General features: G+C 30.5%; 1 protein-coding gene across 1 annotated transcript in view; it reads right to left on the reverse strand.

Annotated features, from left to right (window-relative positions):
• Positions 1 to 21910, reverse strand: part of LOC145270325 (uncharacterized) — a 59289-nt gene that overhangs the window by 7780 nt on the left and 29599 nt on the right. The window contains exons 2-3 of the mRNA XM_080125973.1: positions 17315 to 18819; positions 12280 to 12472 (exon numbers count right to left, since the gene is read on the reverse strand). Coding sequence (XP_079982099.1) covers positions 12280 to 12472; positions 17315 to 18403 — 1282 coding nt within the window. The 5' untranslated portion in view covers positions 18404 to 18819. The remainder of the gene's footprint in view (positions 1 to 12279; positions 12473 to 17314; positions 18820 to 21910) is intronic.

Consider the following 21910-nt stretch of genomic DNA (forward strand, 5'->3'; position numbering starts at 1 on the left):
ATTATATTTTGATTTATTTTTAATTAAACACAAACTTATTACCTTCAGCATGAGTAATGTTTTCACAAATATTTCTCAGAATTCATTAATCTTCCCACAGATATCGCTGTACACGTTCAAATTAAATAATAACTGTTTGTAGGATAATGTTTAAGAAAATCATATTCCATTAAATCCCAATAATAGGCTTCAATCAGGAACATCTGCAAAAAAATGAATTCAATATTTTAAGTATTTACATTCACATATAAGTGTTCTATTTATTGTTTTCAATATTATTAGATTGAACTAACAACCTTAACGTGAATTTAATTAAAACACCATAGGAGACACGTTAAAATATACATATTTTTTAATTTACACAGGACTAGTTGATACAATTATTGCTTAGAATATAATCTATTTAAAATTATATCTGAATTTCTTATATACAGAAATTAACATATTAATGGCCTGGCTAAGCTACAGGGGAGACAATGTAGAAAAAACTAGGTAAATTGACTCTGATGCTGTCTTGCAAATGTAGGCAAATTTACAAATATTTCATTTGTTTGAAAACATAGGTTTTAAATGTATTCATTGGTATAGGATTATAATCTTTAAAAAACCTGCAAATTTCTGTGTAGTTTCGTCTAATAAAACCAAAGCTATGAGCATTTCCATATATATATATATATATATATATATATATATATATATATATATATATATATATGTATATGTATATATATATGTATATATATGTATATATGTATATATACATGTATATATGTATATATACATGTATATATGTATATATACATGTATATATGCATATATACATGTATATATGTATATATGTATATATATATGTATATATATGTATATATATGTTTATATATATATGTATATATATGTATATAAGTATATATATATGTATATATAATATATATATGTATATATGTGTATATATATGTATACATATGTATGTTTATATGTATATATATATACATGTATATATGTATATGTACACATTATCTTAATGTTACAATGAGAGGAAATTACATAAAGTCCACCACTTTTCCTTCTTCAAGCATATACATAAATACATGTATATATATATATATATACATAAATAGATATATATATATATACATAAATACATTTATAAATATACATAAATACATTTATATATATATATATACATAAATACATTTATATATATACATAAATACATTTATATATACATAAAAACATTTATATATATACATAAATACATTTATATATATACATAAAAACATTTATATATATACATAGAAACATTTATATATATACATAAAAACATTTATATTTATATATATATACATAAAAACATTATATATATACATAAATACATTTATATATATACATAAATACATTTATATATATACATAAATACATTTATATATATATATATATACATAAATACATTTATATATATATACATAAATACATTTATATATATACATAAATACATTTATATATATATACATAAATACATTTATATATATATACATAAATACATTTATATATATATATATACATAAATACATTTATATATATACATAAATACATTTATATATATACATAAATACATTTATATATATATACATAAATACATTTATATATATACATAAATACATTTATATATATATATACATAAATACATTTATATATATATACATAAATACATTTATATATATACATAAATACATTTATATATATACATAAATATTTATATATACACATAAATACGTTTATATATATACATAAATACATTTATATATATACATAAATACATTTATATATATACATAAATACATTTATATATACATAAATACATTTATATATATACATAAATACATTTATATATATACATAAATACATTTATATATATACATAAATACATTTATATATATACATAAATACATTTATATATACATAAATACATTTATATATATATATACATAAATACATTTATATATACATAAATACATTTATATATATGCATAGATACATTTATATATACATAAATACATTTATATATACATAAATACATTTATATATATACATAAATATTTATATATATATATATATACATAAATACATTTACTTCATCTTTCTTTGACGACATTTTCAGATTGTCTTGTCTGATTACTGCATCGGCTTCAGTCACGTATATGGATGAAAATCTCCCAAAGAATTTACCAACATTAGATTGAAGGAAAGCAGGTTACATGTCCTTAAAACGCTGTCTGAGCCAAAAGAGGTGACGATTTTACGTTGAATTTATACACTTTTCATTGTTTTCATTTATTTTTACCGCTTAGTTTTTCATCTTTTTATCTACTACGTTGCAACAGTCTAAAAATATCCACAAAAAAAGGAATTTTAACAAATAACATTAAAACTTTAGGTGGAGGATTACTTTCCTATATACGTTTAACGTTAAATGAGGACCTACTTACTGACCAGCTATTGTAGTTTTCGTATTTTTGTGGCAGCAATAAGGAGAGGAATGTCTATCCAGTTCTTGCTTTGTTACGTTTTCAGAGGATAGTCTACTTAACAATGTAGTAAACAAAAATATCATTGCTGGCTTTCTGAAATTTTAATATTCAAATTCATTTTTGATATTTAAAGAAGGCATTGTATATTTTGCCATGTAAAAATGTTTTTATTCACACTTAAAATTCTGGAAGGAGGCATTGATTTTACTCATCCATTTTATTTTTTTTATTGCAAAAAATGACTTCCAATAAAGTTATTATTTAGAAATCAATTGCTAACTAATTTCTAATTTCACGTGTAAATGTTATTTTTGTTTTATTGCAAATAAAAAAATGACTTCTAATATAGTTATTATTTAGAAATCAATTTGTAGTTTCACCTATAAATTTTATTTTTGTTTTATTGCAAATAAATAATGACTTCTTATAAAGTTATTATTTAGAAATCAATTGGTAATTAATTTCTAATTTCACCTATAAATTTTATTTTTATTTTATTACAAATAAACAAAAACTTCTTATAAAGTTATTATTTAGAAATCAATGTGTAATTTCTAATTTCACCTATAAATTTTTGTTTTATTGCAAATTAAAAAATGACTGCTAATATAGTTCTTATTTAGAAATCAATTGCTAATTAATTTATAATTCCACCTATGAATTTTATTTTTTATTGCAAATAAATAATGACTTATACAGTTCTTAGAAATCAATTGCTAACTAATGTATAATTTCACCTATCAATTTTATTTTTATTTTGTTGCAAGCAAAATTTCGAGCGTCATTGCACACTTTTTAATCTGAAAGTGATCGACTGGCGGACGTAGTGGCAGCCAATTCTGCAGAGCCTTCATTCTAACTAATGGCAGCTCTTGTACAGGCCAACAGTTGTTCCACACTCAATGTTTCCATCCTGAATGAAGCACGTAATATATCTCTGACATGTTGCGCTCGTCCAGAAATGAATGCACACATTCACCAACATTCGGGCAATGATTCTCCAAAGAATAGGGTCAGGCGTCGCAGCTCAACAAAAAACTCATCCATCAATTTTATTCTGAAGCATTTATTTATTTTGAAAAAGTAGTGCTGAATCTAACATTACAACAAAACTTTTTATAACGTTTTTTATGCTCAACTATATTTTTATGGCATCTTTTGTTTATTAAGTTGTTAGGTGAAAGTATTATAATAATGACTGATTGCAACGTCTTGTGCCACCTCTTTAGTTAGTGAAAATCCATGTCTGAAGATGACTTTTCAGTCCTGCCAGCGACTTGCACACACTCAAGCAGACAGGACACTAGAGACGGTCATTGCTATACATACGCATAGATACATATATACACATAGACACATATACAAATAAACACATAAACAAATACATATACAGACAATATACATACATATATACATACATACACACATAAACACTTACATATAAAAATAATATATACATGTATACATACATATACTTATATACACATGAACACATACATATAAAAACAATATATATACATATATACATATAGATACACATATATATACATACACCTCGATATATACACACATACACACAAACATATGCATACACATATATACATATACATACACATACATCCATATACATATATATATAAATACACACACATATATATACATACATATACATACACACATATATATATACATACACATACATGCACATACATATATATATATACATACACATACATATACATATGTAAAAATATATATACATACACATTTACACAGATACATACATGTATACATATATACACATATACATACGCACACATACATACATATGATGATTGCAGATCAGTTATTACATACTTCCAGTCTGTCAGGTCTAAATTCGTCACAACTTTTCCATCGCCACATGATTTTTTTTTATTTTTCTAGACAACATGTGAGGGAGTAAGATGTTGCACTTCAATTTCTTGTTCTCTGTCAGTGGAAGAGAAATCCTTCACGACTGAGACAATTTTTATTTTTGTTCCTTTTCTCCACGTTAAAAAACGACTCTGGTGTCCAACTCTGTCCCGTGGAGAGGCATTGTAAATAGGAACATCTGAGGGAGTACAAAGATGTTATTACAAAGTTTTAGCTTTATACGACAGCCGTCTCTCTCTCGGTTAAATGTATTGATTTCCAGGAAGAAGCAAGAGCAAGATAGCCAACAAGACGTCAAACTGCATACCAGCTTAATGCAGGTATTGCGTTTTCCACTTTATAGTTTTTGTAAATCAGTGATTTTTTTCTCCTAAAGGGTTTACCTTCAACACAACTCAACACATACGATACATAAAGCAGGCGGTCATATGTTGCAGTGTCTGAGTAAATACGAAACGCAAGGAGCTTCTCTCTTTACATCATCAACATTCTGATCCACATCTGGCAACAATTGAAATGAATCTCTCTCGTCTTCAGGAGGCCTCAAGTTTTGACAGGCTTCTGGACTTGACAATTACTCCTGATCTTAAATGGAACACGTACATCAAATCTGTTGCCAGGGCCGCTGGAAAAATGGTGGGATCTTTCTATCGATCCAGTAGATATCATTTATGAAACTTTATTTGCATTAAAAAGCAAAAAGAAAATTATGCATTTTTTTAATTACTGAAAATCATAACTTTAGTATAGTTTTGTTTGTTCAATCAAATAATAAATTTCCACTAAGATTTAAATAAAAACAATGGGTTCTTTATATTTTGTGATACTTATTTGATAAATACTGCAAATTTTATTAAAATTGGTTAATTTACTGTTTTTCTTCTTTTTTTGTGAATCTGTCAGTAAAGGGAGTGGTCAAAATGTTTAAACATTTGGTGCATCGGCATTTATTTTGCACATACCTAGTGATGGATCATGTTGTGTTAATTATATAAAAGAAAATGATTCTAAAATCTAAAATATTATATAAAACATAAAAAATGACACGAAAGCGACATAATAGGTAGATAGAAAAAGATTTTTTTTTTATGTAAAACAATGGGTTTGTATTACTGTACACATAGATTCGAAGAAGTTGTCCAAAAAACAAATATATAACAAATAAATGTTATCAAAGGCAAGATAAGTTACTTTTCTACCAAACTGGATATAGTTTTTGTGTTTTTATTCAATGTAACATGTTTATTCAGTTCGAAAAACATGCAGTGTTTACCAATGTATTGGAAAATTCAAAATGGCACCCGACTCTCTTTAACACAGTAAGGTTGGGAAAAGGTGCTATAAATATAAAACTAGACAAAATACTGTTAGAAACTCGCTCAATATATGTTTCCGTGACATAGGTTGACATATATTCGGTGGGTTTTTAATAGTATTTTGTCTCGTTTATTATTTATAACACCTTTTCCCAAATTTACCGTGTTAATGAGAAAGTCGGGCGCCATTTTGAATTTTCCAATACATCGGTAAACACTGTATGTTTTTCGAGCTGAATAAACATGTTACATTGAATAAAAACACGAAAATATATCCAGTTTGGAAGAAAAGTAACTTATCTTACCTTTGATAACATTTATTTGTTATATATTTGTTTTTTGACAATTTTTTCGAATCTATGTGTACAAGCACCGCCAAAAATGGCCGCAAAATCAAGTTGTTGTTTTTTAAAACTAAATTACATTTATTAAAATCCATTATTTCTGAGTAACTTTTTTTTCCAGAAAGATAAAACCCTGAATTTTATCATATAGAAAACAGAATAATGTAAAACCTTTTCTACTATTTATAATTAAATTTTAAATGTTAAATTTTCCCAAAAAGTTAACAATTGACATTTTTTGTCTTGCACAAAAAACGTACTTAAATATTTAAAAAAAAAGAAAAAAGGTTTTTGAAATAATTAATTTATTTATTTATTGTCTAACTAAGATTTAGGATGATTTTCTAAGAGAATATATATTATAATATAAGTACCTGAATTTGAAATAATACACTTATTCATATAGGTAGCACGATATTTCGCGTCCATGTAGAGTCGAGATCGACTCTGTTTACGTTTGCGTTTTATAAGAAGAAAACTATGGAAGACCAAACAGGCCTAAAAAAACTTATTTTTCAGTGACGAAAATTTCAATGTATTATTAAGCTGAGGCTGGCCAGTACCAGATGGGTGACCATTTGTATGAGTTTGGTTTTTAATGTGTATGTGTGTGGGGTCCAGACTCCCCAAAATGGGGGGGGCAATTCAAAGCAGAATAAAAAAAATTATTTCAGTGCGTTTGGTCCACCGTAGTCGAAAGGCGGCAAACGTTTTCAAACGGGATCGAAAAAAATGATTCTATTTTTAACACAAAGGGCACAACATTTATCGAATTTTTTTTTGTATCGAGTATTCAAAGCATGCCCTGTTTAATAATGGTCATGCATTATTCGGCTCGCAAAAAAAAAAAATTGTTAATTTATTTATCAAAAATTTTTAAATTGCTTTTTTCGTATAAATATTAAAAAATTTTTTTTTTTTTTTTACTTAACTTAAATTAATTATTTTACTTAACATATTCACCGAATTTCACACTTCAAAACTCAAAAGCGGGATAATTAAACACAATCGAAGTTCTGACATTCAGACGTCAAAATAAGGTATGCAAACAATTTTTTTTTTTTTTTAAATCTATAATTCTGTCTCTTACAACAATACAATATGTTTTGTTCAGTTTCGGATGATTATTTTAAGCATATTTGTTCCCACTTCAAAACAAGGGGGGGTTTTGTAAGCAAAAAAATATATATATAAATATTGTTTATGAAAAATAAGTGCACTGTTATAAAGTTCATTCTTCTCCTAATAATCGCTGAATATTTCGTATTGATCGGATAATTACCTGATTTTTGGTAGATTTTTAAAAAGACGGTCCGTCAAAAAGTACTGACCTGCCCCCCCCCCCCTCACAGTTTTGCCGGTGCCTAGTGTACAGTAATACAAACCCAAAACAATTAAATATCAAAAAAGCGGTTTTCTGCTCAGTTGTGTAAAAATTCAATCAACTTCGAATTAAATTATTTTGTTTATGGTAAACATTACTATTTTCTTATAAATCATAAATTTTACTTAAATAAACATATTTTAGAAAAATTTACGTCAAATTGAAAAAAATATTTTTAAGGTTTTTTTTTTTTAATTTTATTAGAAAATTCATACTTTTTTTTATTCACGATTGTTAAAAAGCATCGCAGAGAATCAATATTTTTTATTGGATTGCAATGAAAATAAACTTTCTTTAAACGTTTAAGATTATTTTAAAAGTTATTGAATAACTTTTTTTAAATGTAAAAAAAAAAAAGAAAAGAAACTTACCTCTTCTTCCAGGAATTCAATCGGGATGAATTCGTTTTTTGTTTCTTTCGTGTTCAAAACAGAAAATTTGTTTTATTTGTTAAGACTTCTTTAGTAAACTGATACAACTTTTGTTTTTTGTGTCCAATTCATTATTCTCATTCATGAAAATATAAAAGAATAAAAAATTAAAAGACGAGAAACACGATTTAAACATGAAATTATCTAAATAGAAAAGCAATTGCTTAAGTCCAATAAATGCAGGTCACCGTCAAACGGTGCAATAATCATTTCGTCCTTTGTGTAAAATTGCCCGCTCATTATTTAAGTGTACCGCTGTACTGTACCGGATTGTTTTCCTACCAAGATTAGATTTGTAAATGCTTAAGGCTTGTTACGATTTCTTTCGTAATTTTCTTTTGTGCGTTTCCGATTCATTAAAGAAATAAAATCTACAAAGATAGAAATATCACGTTTATTTTTAAAGGCTGAATATTTCATTATTATTTGGATTAGCCGAACTGTTAAAATCCAAGATTAAGAAGGTAAATTATAACCACGATTACATTATAAGCATGCCTGTTAGACATACAATCAGTAGCCAGCGAACAACGAAGAAAGTGTAATACCTGTTCCTGGCTTTATGCTCATATTAATCATATTTCGCGTTATCACAAGTCGTTACTTGTTGCGAGTTCTACTTTTCCAGGCATTAACTCCTTGTTTAATAGGGAAGTAGTTAATTTTTAGTGGCGAAGCGAAGCGCTGCCACTCGTTAATGGCAACGTGTTATTCTTAATGTTTTTCAGTTCAAAGTGCCCCTTCCTCGATTAATTAGTTGTTTCCATATAAAACGTTAAATAATTGAATTTTTACATCTTTGCGGAATCGTAAACTCATGGAAGGCATTCGTGTATGTTAGTTTTATAGGGTTTATCGTTTTTCACGGTCAATGAATTTGTGTGTAAAAACAACTTTTAGTGCTATCGAGGTTTGCACATGGTTTCATGAGCTGTTTATTCCTCTGAAGATAGGACCGTAAAATGAAAGTGCAGTACCTGTTCCTAGTTTACATGCTAATATCAACTATGTTTAGCTTCATCATTCTTCAAACAAGTTAAAGACAACCTTTGCTGGTTGCAATGAAATATAGTTCAGCTGCGACGCAGAAGTTGTATCATCCCAGGCATTATTTTTTTCTTACAGATGTAAGGAGTGGCTGGTTACTTTTAATGCATCTAAAACCAAGCTTCTCTCTTTACATCATCAACATTCTGATCCACATCTGGCATCAATTGAAATGAATGGCTCTCATCTTCAGGAGGCCTCAAGTTTTGACAAGCTTCTGGGCTTGACCATTACTCCTGATCTTAAATGGAACACGTGCATCAAATCTGTTGCCAGGGCCGCTGGAAAAATGGTGGGATCTTTCTATCGATCCAGTAGATATCTCACTGCTGATGCAATTCACTATCTATATAAGAGCCAGGTAGTCTAAGGATGGAATACTGTTGCCACATCTGGGCAGGAGCTGCTAGAAAGAACTTGTCCTGCCTTGATAGAGTTCAAAATAGACTTCGTAGCCTCGTAGGAGATGTCCTTTTCTCTTCCCTGCAACCTCTATCTCACAGAAGAGATGTTGGGAGCTTGTCTTTGATGTATCGTTATTTTCATGGAAAGTGTTTGACTATGGTCCCCCCTCGCCAAATTTTCACAAGAAACACTCGTCTAGCTGTAAACACTATCAATAATTACTCCCACTCTTTATCTGTGCCTAAACCTAAACGTAGATTCCATGAACAAAGCTTCTTTCATAGAACTGCGCGCCTGTGGAATTGTCTTCCGTTTTCCTGCTTTCTATCTGACTACAATATGGTTGTCTTCAAGTTTAACGTAAACAAGTTCTTGATGAGCCGTTCAATATAAGTTTACAAATTTACCGAATTTTCATTAGTAATGATTACTACATTTTCCAATTTCTACTGTACACTCTTTAACCCTTATCATTGAGTGGCCTCTTGGCCTTGATAATGTGGTGATGCCTGTGTAAATAAAATAAAAACAGATGCGTAATTTCCTCATGTCAACTCAAACAACTTTATTATTTTTTTAAATTAATCTTTCTCTTATGTAGGAGAGTTATCTAGAAAGGAAAGAGTTATATAAGAAAGGGAGATGACTAAGTAGGACAATGATAGGGGTTTTGTACACAACACTCCCTTCCATCAGTGAGGGTGTTTTTTTTTTTACTTTTGTTTTACTTCTTAGTTGTGAGAGAATTTTGAATGCCACATGAGAAAGAAAGGATTATTCATTCGTTTTCACACGTTTTTTTAATAACTTGTCCTGAACGTGTAGTCATCTATTGGCTGCCATTCCTTTCATAAATGCTTTCCTCAGTTGATTCGTTTACCTGTGCAATCCTTTTTCTTTGTGGTATAGGTTTGTTAAACTGTTTGAGACTGAAGGTTAATATCAGCTACGCGTGTAGTCTGATGCTGTCCTGAGAAGGAATGTTTTGACTCGGACGTTTTGCGCAGGAATCGTTTGTTTCAGCAATATAGTTGTCCGTCTCTTGCCTTTCCTTTCAGACTGTTGCTCCCCTGCACTATCTTATGTAGGGATTGGGTGAACTCAAACATTGTTTAAACAATGTTTGGGCCTTTCAACTCTTTCTCCGTCTCATTGTGTTTGACTCTTCTTTATAATTTTCTCAATACTTCATCAGTTGAGTGTGGGTAGAAATGCCTAAGTTTTATACGACACATAGCATTATTGATCTTTGTTCTATGCTACTGCTTAGTCCTTTGGTTTGTGTGTTGTGTAGGTTCAACAGCTCTATGAATGGATCTTATCCGGATGCTTTGCATTTGAAGAAGAGGCATTTGTTAATTTTACTGTTGCTTCGGCAGCACCATTTGCTTGGCTGTTGCCGGGTGATTCTGTTTCGTGTTTGAACAGCAATTCCCTGAATGAAAAATTAGATGACAACTGAGGATTATTGTTGGAGGTCAATGCCTCTCGGATACCATGGCGTGCAAATTGCGCTTATATGTATTCCATCATAGCTTCTAATGTGAGGGTATCCAGTTTGTCAATTGCAAATAATTTTTGTATATCCACTGTGCTGTTCCCTTCCATGATAGGAGGTCCGCTGCTACTTGTTGCAAGCTCCTACCAGGACAGGTGCTATTTGGGCTAGCTGGTGATCTGCATAGGTTGCGCAGGTACCAAAGAGTTGAATGTATTGTCTAATCTCTTTGCAGACGCGTGTTTATGTTTAGGTGGCCGGCATGTGCCTTTTACTTCATCTTGGTCCGTATAGCACGCTATTCTCCGCCCATCTTGATCGAATTGATCAGACATTCCTTATAAATTGGTCACTCTTTAGCGATTACTTCTGCCAATATTCTCATATTGAAGTCTTTAATTGTCTTTTGACGAATCTCTGCGAGCTTGTGATCTCATATCTGTTACATTGTCGGATGTTTCATTGATGTTACTTCGTCCAACCTTGACTTGTTTGTTGCTGCTCATGACAGCGTATCTGCTAATTGTATATATTACCCTGGCTTATATTAGAGTCTGTACGCATATTGCTGGGCCACTTGAAGGAGGTTCTGTAGCTGTTTGGGTGCATTGGATAGGACTTTTTGCTGATTGAGATGAGGTCAGTCAAAACCACCACTTCCCTTCCATGGGTATAGTGGTGAAATATTTCTAGGCCACATACAAGTGCCAACATACAATGTGTGCATATCTTCGTTCAGCATCTGTTAGTGTTCGACTTGCAAATGCAACTGTTTTGCCAACCTTTGTTAGTGCTTTTCGTAACCGATGCTCGCATGCATCATTTTTTAGAGTAAGTTCCTTGTAAGGCTCGTAGTACATAAGGAAATGTGAGTATGTTATTGTCATGTTCTGGAGGAGTTTTTCCATTGTTGCAAGGTTTGGAATAATTTTCAGTACATAGTTTGTCATGACTGGGAATCTGGCTGAGGAGTTCAGGCCAAATGGTAGCCGATGACAACAGTATCGGCCAAAGTAGTCAGGTCACTGGATACATCATCGAACTCAACAATCCAATATCCCAGGGATACGTTCACGTTTGTGAAGGTTTTTACATCTAATGCTATAAAGGACATTCGTGGGAATTTATATTGCATAGCTCTCTTGCATAAGTGCTTTTTTGAACTCGTGAGGATCCAAGAATATTCATTTAACTCACATACGACAAAAATATAGACACTTTAAAAAAAAAAGACACTTTCCTAAAATATCAAGTGCCATGTTAACTTTCAAATGACATCCCAAACAATAAAAGTATATGTCTGTTTTACAAAAGCACAATAAATTTATCCTTTCAGCTAGGTTACCCGCCATTGTCCGGGCACCCAATAATGGTTAACAGTTAATATCAGCATAGTTGCTCTGCCTTACTCAATATTTCGGGGGTCTCAATCTCCTCCCAATGGGGAGCCTCACTGCTCCCAGAGGCGGTCACGCCACAAGAAGGTGAGATGCCTGGGAGAGACGAAACCTGAAGTGATAGTGAAATTGTGCTGCGAGCACTGTATTGGATCAGCTGATCGATGGTCGTGACATGGTGCAAGGTATGAAGGCAATCAACCAGCTGGGGGTGTTACGGTGAGGAAAGGTTAAGTGACTTTTGGATGCTTCGGTGCGATAGGGATGACAGGAATAGAAAGTGGAAAGAACATCAAAAAGCAGAAAAAATTGCTGCATTGAGGATGATGATTTCCTGGCGACGTTTGATGGTGAGAGGTGGACAATGGAGTGTTGATTAATCTCTGGGTCGCCAAAAACTACGAAATAAAGTGGATTGCTATCAGAGCATATTGTGAGGAGAGACGAGAAGAAGAATCTTGAAGCATTGGTCAGTAAATCTGCCTACCAAGAACAAGATTAGCCGTACTATACTTCATGTAGCTTGCCATACAGGAGAGGGAATCGGTGTATGCGAAGAGGTCATAAGTAAATTAAGGAGGATAGAGCTGAGAGCGTAGACCTTAAGTCAGCCTATTTGCAGATCCGCATGGACGAAAAGCTTTGGCGGTACTAACTGGTTAATACAAGGGACAGCTGTATTTCTTATGAGGTTGGCATTTGGGCTGTCCAGCTCTGAAAATCATGACTAATGTACTGGACGGTATTGAAGAAGGACTGCAAAATCGACGGGACTACTAGTTCATTTATTGTTGACATTCTTGTGGAGGAGGTAGACATGACAGCAGAGAAGATGAGAGATCATATTGAGGAGTATGGATTAACTGTAAAACCAGCATAGTTGCTAAACTGCATGGCAGCTTTGGGAATGAAACTGGCAAAATGGAAAATGAAACCTTGTCTTCAAATGAAGAAATGAAGTACTTGAAATTGGGACTGAATTGACAATGTGAGGACTTTTCCCATATTAGAGATAGGAGGTTTTACTAAACTAGATAACACTATAAAACTGAACTATCTGGCCCTGATATGGGAATGAAAGTAAATACTGAGTCAGCATCAGGTCTGGTGATAGAAGAATTAAGACAAAAATGCTGCAGATCAAGCGAAAAATGCGGATCTGATTAAGGAGTTCTAAGGTCGGTATAATGACGACAGTAAAGAAGGTTTCGTTGCAGGAAGGAAAGAGTGTATCTTCTGCATGCTGTGCAACAGAGGAGGTTAAACAATTGCATAATATGCATCGCCTTGGTTGGCAGCGAACATTGTTAACCCAGCAATTACCAAAGAAGTCAAGAAGGCAGGGAATGCCAGTCGAGTGACCTCGTATTATCCAGACATGAGGCAGGAGAAATACATGTGGTGGAGGACTGGAAACGGTTGGCCATTGATGTCACGCACTATCGCTCCACACTGTATTGATGGTTGATTGTGGACTAAGGAGATTTGCTATCTGGATAGATATTAATTCTGAAACTGTGTGGGAGATCGGAGTAGTTGCCAAGGAAGTATTTTTGGAGAAAGCGCCAGGTGTAGAGTTGTTAATGGACAATGGCCCTACATTTTTGGTTGAAAGTTTTCAAGGAGATGTGTAGCAAATAGAGTGTTCGGCATTTTTTAGGTCAGCATATCGACCACGTGACAATGGAATAGTGGAAAGACATCATTGTACCATGAAGGCTGCTGCAAAGAGAAGATACATCACACCCATTCTGGTACAACATATACCATACAAAATGAAACAAGAGTATCAAATAAGGCCATACTTACTAATTAATGGCTGCATTATTACACTAAAACAACAGTTGAGGGTGAGAAAGCTACTATCGAAGTGGTTGAGGTGTTGGTGAAGCCTCCCAATGCGACGGGAAGGGTAGGAGGAGTCAAAGAATAATATAATTGTAAATGGCGTTCCCCGATATATCTTAGATCTGGCAGAGTACTTTCCTAGAATTCAAGAGACTCGAGTTTTGAATGCGGAGTTCGAATATGTTAAACTGATCAGCACAAATGGTGGAACATGAGTTTTAGATCCCAGTTTGTTGGCGGTCATCGCTTTGTAAGCTGTGAAGTTGCTTGACTATGAGAATAAATATATTATTTCTCACATTCTGAAAATTTTATACATATATATAGTGCATCAATGATTTCTAATTTCTGAGATTCAAAATTTTTTAAATTGTGGTATGACAAAAACATTTTCAATATAGAGTCGTGTACATTATTTAACTACAAGGCTGTCTTCTTTTGTTTCGTAATACCGTCTCTATAATTTTATAAGATTTCACCTGTTCAATTTTAGTTAATGGTAAAAACACAGAGAACCATCACTGCTACCAACATGAAGTGATAGTTGTTGGGATTTAATTAAGAAATCCACGTAAACCATAGAGAGAGTGATAGTAATTTTGTTCATAAGCCAGTAAGGGTCAAAACTCTTCCACAGCAATGCAAAATAAATAGTGTTTGCGTATTATAACAATCCAGGAAATCCAAGGTAAATAGTAAATATCTGCCGTATTATATTCTCAATTTAATCTCAACATGATGATTATTTTATCTATAGATAAAATGTCAACATTATATGATTATTTATCAATCACTATCATATTTAAGTATTACATATAAATGACAAAACATATAGAACAAAGACAATGCGTGGATTAAGTAATAGTATTATTAATAATCTGTTAAGCTTATTCAACTAAAAAAAGCTGAAAACCTAATTGAAATATAATAAAAACATTTCTGAAACGCTTGAAACATTTATGGAAGATACATTGTACAAATATCGATGAGATCCACAAAAACTTCAATATATTTGTGATATTTTTAGAGGAAATCTATATTACATAGCCAACCCCAAACCTTTAACCTTATATCAAATTAGACGAATATTTAATTTTCAAAACTGTGTGCAAAATATCTGTTCATGGTTTAATTACAAAATGTCACTTATTTTAATAATCGCATAAAATATTTACTAAAACGTGTTTATGTTTTACCAAAAAACAATAACTCTCACTTTAATATCAACACTATCACTTTTATATCAACACTAAATATATGTTGATATCAGCACTATCAGTATTAAATATATTTTAATTAATATTAATGATAATTACATAAAGTTACTTCATTTGGTGAATTTAATGCATTTATTTTTATTAATTAAAAGTTCATGAATAACAAAGAAAATTATATCTTCTTTTTATTGAATTTAATGAGAAAAACATGCAAAATGAAAGAAAAGTTACTTTTTTGAAAATCATGTTGTTTCCATCGATTATGTAATCGTGTGAATAACTTACATCAAATAACAACATCTAACAACAATTTGTCTTCAACAATTTTGCTACAGTTTTCATTTGTAAAGAATTGGTCTTTATATAAAGTTTTTTTTATTACCTGATGAATAATTTAAAGAATCATATCCAATAACTACATATAATAACAATTTGTCTTTACCAACTTTTCCAGTTTGGTCTTGCAAACATTTGGTCTTTATATAAAGTTTTTTTTTATTACATGATGAATAATTTAAAGAATCATATCCAATAACTACATATAATAACAATTTGTCTTTACCAACTTTTCCAGTTTGGTCTTGCAAACATTTGGTCTTTATATAAAGTTTTTTTTTATTACCTGATGAATAATTTAAAGAATCATATCCAATAATTACATATAATGATAATTTGTCTTTACCAACGTTTCTAGTTCGGTCTTGCAAACATTTGGTCTTTATATAAAGTTTTTTTTTTATTACATGGTGAATAATTTAAAGAATCATATCCAATAACTACATATAATAACAATTTGTCTTTACCAATTTTTCCAGTTTGGTCTTGCAAACATTTGGTCTTTATATAGTTTTTTTTATTACATGATGAATAATTTAAAGAATCGTAGTATCACGAGTGCGACACACTTGAGACGGATATTATATCCAAGTGGGACACAATATCATATGAGTTTAATAATTCAAAACATCGTCACAGACACAAGGATTTTACTTTTTTTTGATTTATGAAAGGATTATGTACATATTATTACATTGTTCTTTTCATATTTATCAGTAAAATTGATTTATAAAAATACTATGTGCATATTATTACATTGTTCTTTACATATGTATCAGTAAACTTGATTTATGAAAGGACTATGTGCACATTGTTACATTATGCAAGAAAACTGATTATTGTGTAATAAGATGACTTTCCCTTTTTATTATTTACCTTTCAAGCATGTTTTTGTAATACTTTAGTATTCTAAAAGTTCTCATATTAATCACTTTGATCTTTCAAACATAGTCACACACTTCACAAGAAATGTTTATAAGTCTGATTTTTGTCAGGAAGAGTGAGTTCTCATGTTTAACTTTGATTTTTGTATGACAATATCCATAGACTTTACAAGAATGTGTTTTTTTAAATTATTTTACTTCAGTTTATTTTAAGAAATAAAAGGGGCTTCATTCTGGAGAAAACACTTGAATTCATTTTCATTCGAATCTATATTCGATGGGTTCTTTTAGGAAAAGAACGTGTTCCATTTATGCCTGCTATTTATATTTTGTCACAACCGGTATAATGTTTATTTATTTCAGAGATCATGTCGTTTTTAGAACATTCTTAGGTCCTGATATTTTTTATCTTTTACTGTTCAGTTCTATTAAAGCCAAAATCATTTAGGACAGTAACCGGTAAGTCTATTGATTTCATAAACTATACCTTTTAAAGACATTTTAAGTCCTGATATGTTGATATCTTTTCCTGTTCAGTTGTATTAAGGCCAAAGTTACTATGGCTTGATGGCCTTGTCTTTTATGTATTTACCGCGTATATGTCTTTGTCATAGAACATGGTTACTTTTCATTCGATGTTATCAGTGCTGTTTCATGTTCCCAGCTGTTTGATGATCTGTCAAGTTGCATATCTAAACAAATCTATCGAGGTATGTAATAATTTGTTGTGGCGGACAGTGCGAAATCTATATGTCAATAGGATTGGGTATTCAGATATTGACTGTGAGTTTTTATATGTTTCACTAAAGTTGATATTTTAGAGCACTTATATCCACAAATATTACAAGAATGTGGTTTTTCTCCAGTATGAGTTCTAATATGACGTGTTAAGGTTGATTTTCGAGAACAAGAATATCCACACACTTCACAAGAATGCGGTTTTTCTCCAGTATGAGTTCTCATATGTGTATTTAACGATGATTGTTGAGAGAAAGAATACTCACACAATTGACAGGAATATGGCTTTTCCCCAGTGTGAGTTCTCATATGAATCACTAAATATGTTTTACGAGAAAAAGCATATCCACACACTTGACAAGAATGTGGCTTTTCACCAGTATGAGTTCTAATATGGCGCATTAAACTTGATTTATCAGCAGAAGAATATCCACACATTGTACAAGAATATGGCTTTTCCCCAGTGTGAGTTCTAATATGTATTACTAACGATGATTTTAAAGAACAAGAATATCCACACACTTCACAAGAATATGGCTTTTCTCCAGTTTGAGTATGCATATGTCGCAGTAAATGTGATTTTTCAGAACAAGAATGTCTCATTAATGAATTGTTCTCAGAACAAGAATATCCACACATTTTACATGAATGGGATTTTTTCCCTGTGTGAGTTCTTACATGTTTCACTAATGTTGAACGTTCAGAACATGAATATTCACACGTTTGACAAGAATATGGCTTTTCCCCAGTGTGCGTTCTCATGTGAATAATTAAAGCTGATTTTAGAGAACAGGAATGTCCACACACTTCACAAGAATGTGGCTTTTCCCCAGTGTGAGTTCTCATATGTGTCACTAACGATGATTTTACAGAACAAGAATATCCACACACTTTACAAGAATATGGCTTTTCCCCAGTGTGTGTTCGCATATGTCTCACTAATGCTGATTTTTTAGAAAAAGAATATCCACACACTTCACAAGAATGTGGTTTTTCTCCAGTATGAGTTCTCATATGTCTCATTAAATTTGATTTTGTAGAACAAGAATATCCACACACTTCACAAGCATGTGGCTTATCCCTACTGTCAGTTTTCATATTGGTCAGTGACATTTATCTATGAAAAAAAGAACATCCACACACTTTACTAGAATGTAGGTATTTTATGCTAATTTTCTTAATAATTAGTTAAAACCGAGGCACTATACAGATGCCAAACACCTATCACTATTTCATATGTTTCAACAGAGATTTTTTAAAATTCTATTTGAAATATACAGCTTTTATAAGGTGTTTCTTTTATACAATATAGTTTTATAGCAAGTTTTTGATATTTATTTATATTACCTTCAAGTCGTGGTAAGTTGTCATTGTTTTCAAAATTTCCTTTAATAGTAATGTCCAATATAATAAATTTTCTCGCAGATGTTGTTGTAGTGTTGCAAATAAAATAATAGCTGTTCACAGCTTCATGTTTAAAGATCATGATACGCCATTAAAATTGAATAATAGGGTTCAATCAGGAACATCTGGAAAATAAAATGAAATTCAATATTTTAGTAGTTGCATTCATATATGATTTTGTTTATTGTTGTCAATATTATTGAATGGATCTAAATACATGTAGATTAATTTAATCTAAAAAATAATATAACATGACCGGATATTTTCCAAATTGGAACAGAATAAGTCAATACAAGTGTTTCTCAAGTCTAATTGAAACTATATCCAGCGTTTTGGTGTATTTCATCTTAGTCAGAAGATATATATATATATATATATATATATATATATATATATATATATATATATATATATATATATGAGAGTAGGAAATATTATATGGTTAAGCTGAAACATCGAAAAGTAAAGAACTAGTTGTTAAAACTGGAAAAGAAAAGGACAAGATAAATTTCTTAATGCTGCAATATTCTAAGTTATAAATTCATTATATTTTTACTAGCCGTTTATCTTCCAGTTTTAACTAGTCCTTTACTTTTCGATGTTTACGCTTAACCATATTATTTTCATGCTTGCATTTTTCTATAATCCATGATTTTTCCAGGTTTCCAATAAATTCACTCGTTCTTTGTTAAATTTCAGTCTTATTTTTGCCCCCATAAACACATATGTAAAAGCAATGTACAGAACTCGCCTGCTTTCAATGCAATACCCTCAATTATCTCCTTTTCATGATTTCATTCTGTCTGTTTCACGAGTTACCTCTCTTTTGGCGAGTGTAATCGCTGAAGCAACGATGTTGCTATGAAAACCAGTCATAAAAAGCGTCGCTCACCTCCGTACATATTTTTACGATTTTGAACACCAAACAAATTTATTATAACTTTTGTTTTTCTGAACGAAAATTGGAATTTTTTTCACAATATATTTGAGAAGGTGAACTATAAACTGTAATAATTGTTTTAAATTTGGTCGAAAAATGAGTGAGCAGTGAAGATTTAAAGCAGTTCTAAATGACTGAAAGTGTCACTTAACCATATATTCAAACACCACCGTGTTTGAATGATTATATATATATATATATATATATATATATATACTACCATGGATACCCATTGTTGCCAGGGTCGACATGAAGTTCGGTTTGACCAACCTGCTATACTAAGAATATTGATCAGTTTTTCATTATTATATGTCAACTCCATCGTTACCCTAACAAAAAATGTCAAAAATAAAAGACCGAATAAAAACACAAAAATGTAATCCCCCCACCGAAAAAAGCAGAAGTACGAGACAAACTCTCCACCAGATATTGCGGCAGAAGGGATACGAAGAGAAGCTATTCTCCGGATATTGAGCACCTTTTCATGACTATATTCTAGAATAATTTGTTATTATGGTTTGTTGCAACGAAAACAAATTGTAAGTAATTCAGTTGCAAAAGTACCAAAATAGAATTTGTGTAAACTGAAATACACATTTTTATGTTATAAAAATGATGAGTTATGATTTATTTTGTTATTAAAAGAAAAAAAATAGTTACGATGTCAAAAAAATGTGAAGAAAACAAAACTCGTAAAAAAAAAACGCAAATGATTTTATTTATTTTTTTTGTTTTAAATAAAGAACCATACTGAATTGCATTGTTTGTTTATTTTAAAATATAAAATCCACTGGACCAAAATGTTAATTGCGAAATCACGGAAATTATTTTATCTGAATTGATTCCCAAAATAATGCTTGAAAGTGTGTATGAATTATTTTTGTAAAAATAAATAAAATTAAATATGTTATCAATATAAATCAAATTTAAATAATAAACTTAAATAGAACACTTAAAACAATTCTCTCACTATAAACAATAACTAACACACCGCTATTTAGTAAATCGATTGGCCTTAATGTAATATGCAATTACATCATCTCTCAATCGTCTATTTTACACGAATTATACTATATATAGGACTGAATGAAGCATTAAAGTAATGGACCTTTTGTATATATTAATCAAATTCTAAACAAACAAACAGACAGGAATACGAATATATATATATATATATATATATATATATATATATATATATATATATATATATATCTTAAAGTAACAATAAGAGTAATTTGATATATGGGTGTGTGTGTATCATAATGTAAGAATGTAAGTAAATTTTAAAAATGCAATCAAAAATGTATTTATTGCATACACGTTTTGTCTTCTTTAAACATACATAATATTGATATATGAATATGGAAAATTATAAAAATATTGAAACATTTTTGTTAATCTGTGTTGGTTTTGTGTTGGTTGTAAAGACTACAGTGATCGTTTATACATTTTTATTTTCTAATTATTTATGTTTTATTTTTTCTTTTCTCAATCCTATTAGTTTATCTTGGGTGTGTTTGAGAAAATATAGCCGTTTATTTATCTGAATATAAATAGGACAATAATTTGGTTGTTATACTTATAGTGATATTCTATATTTTTTTTATTTTTTTTATTCATCTTCATACGAAACAAAGCATATTACAACTTGAATGTTAACAAGAATGATAAAGTTGTTTGTTTATTCATATGAATATAAATAGGAAAACAATTTGGTTGTTATACTTATAGTGATATTCTATACATTATAATTTTTATTTTTTTTATTCATCTTCACACGAAACAAAGCATATTACAACTTGGATGTTTATAAGAATGATAAAGTTGTTGGTTTATTCATCTGAATATAAATAGGAAAACAATTTGGTTGTTATACTTATAGTGATATTCTATACATTATATTTTTTTCTTATTTTTGATTCATCTTCACACGAAACAAAGCATATAACAACTTGGATGTTAACAAGAATGATAAAGTTGTTGGTTTCCGTTACATTTGAACTTCTACATATCAGTACAATTAGGGAAGCAGATAGCATAAAGACTAGCTGTTCTAAGGAAGAAGCTTTTAAAGTAGAAAGTTTCCTGGCATTTAGGGACCTCAACAGTGAAGTGGTGAGATTTTGCTGTCAAGCAGGTTTGTTGTGGATATGTACATCAAAGAGGCACACATGTAATGAGTTCATCAGAGCACATTCCATTAAAAGTATTTATAAAACAGTCACCAGGATACAACATTGCGACGAGATGACAGGAGTTAAAGCCGAGTTGAA

Source organism: Euprymna scolopes, chromosome 46, assembly GCF_053919585.1.
Source record: "Euprymna scolopes isolate OS-2025 chromosome 46, ASM5391958v1, whole genome shotgun sequence".
Classification (NCBI taxonomy): domain Eukaryota; kingdom Metazoa; phylum Mollusca; class Cephalopoda; order Sepiida; family Sepiolidae; genus Euprymna; species Euprymna scolopes.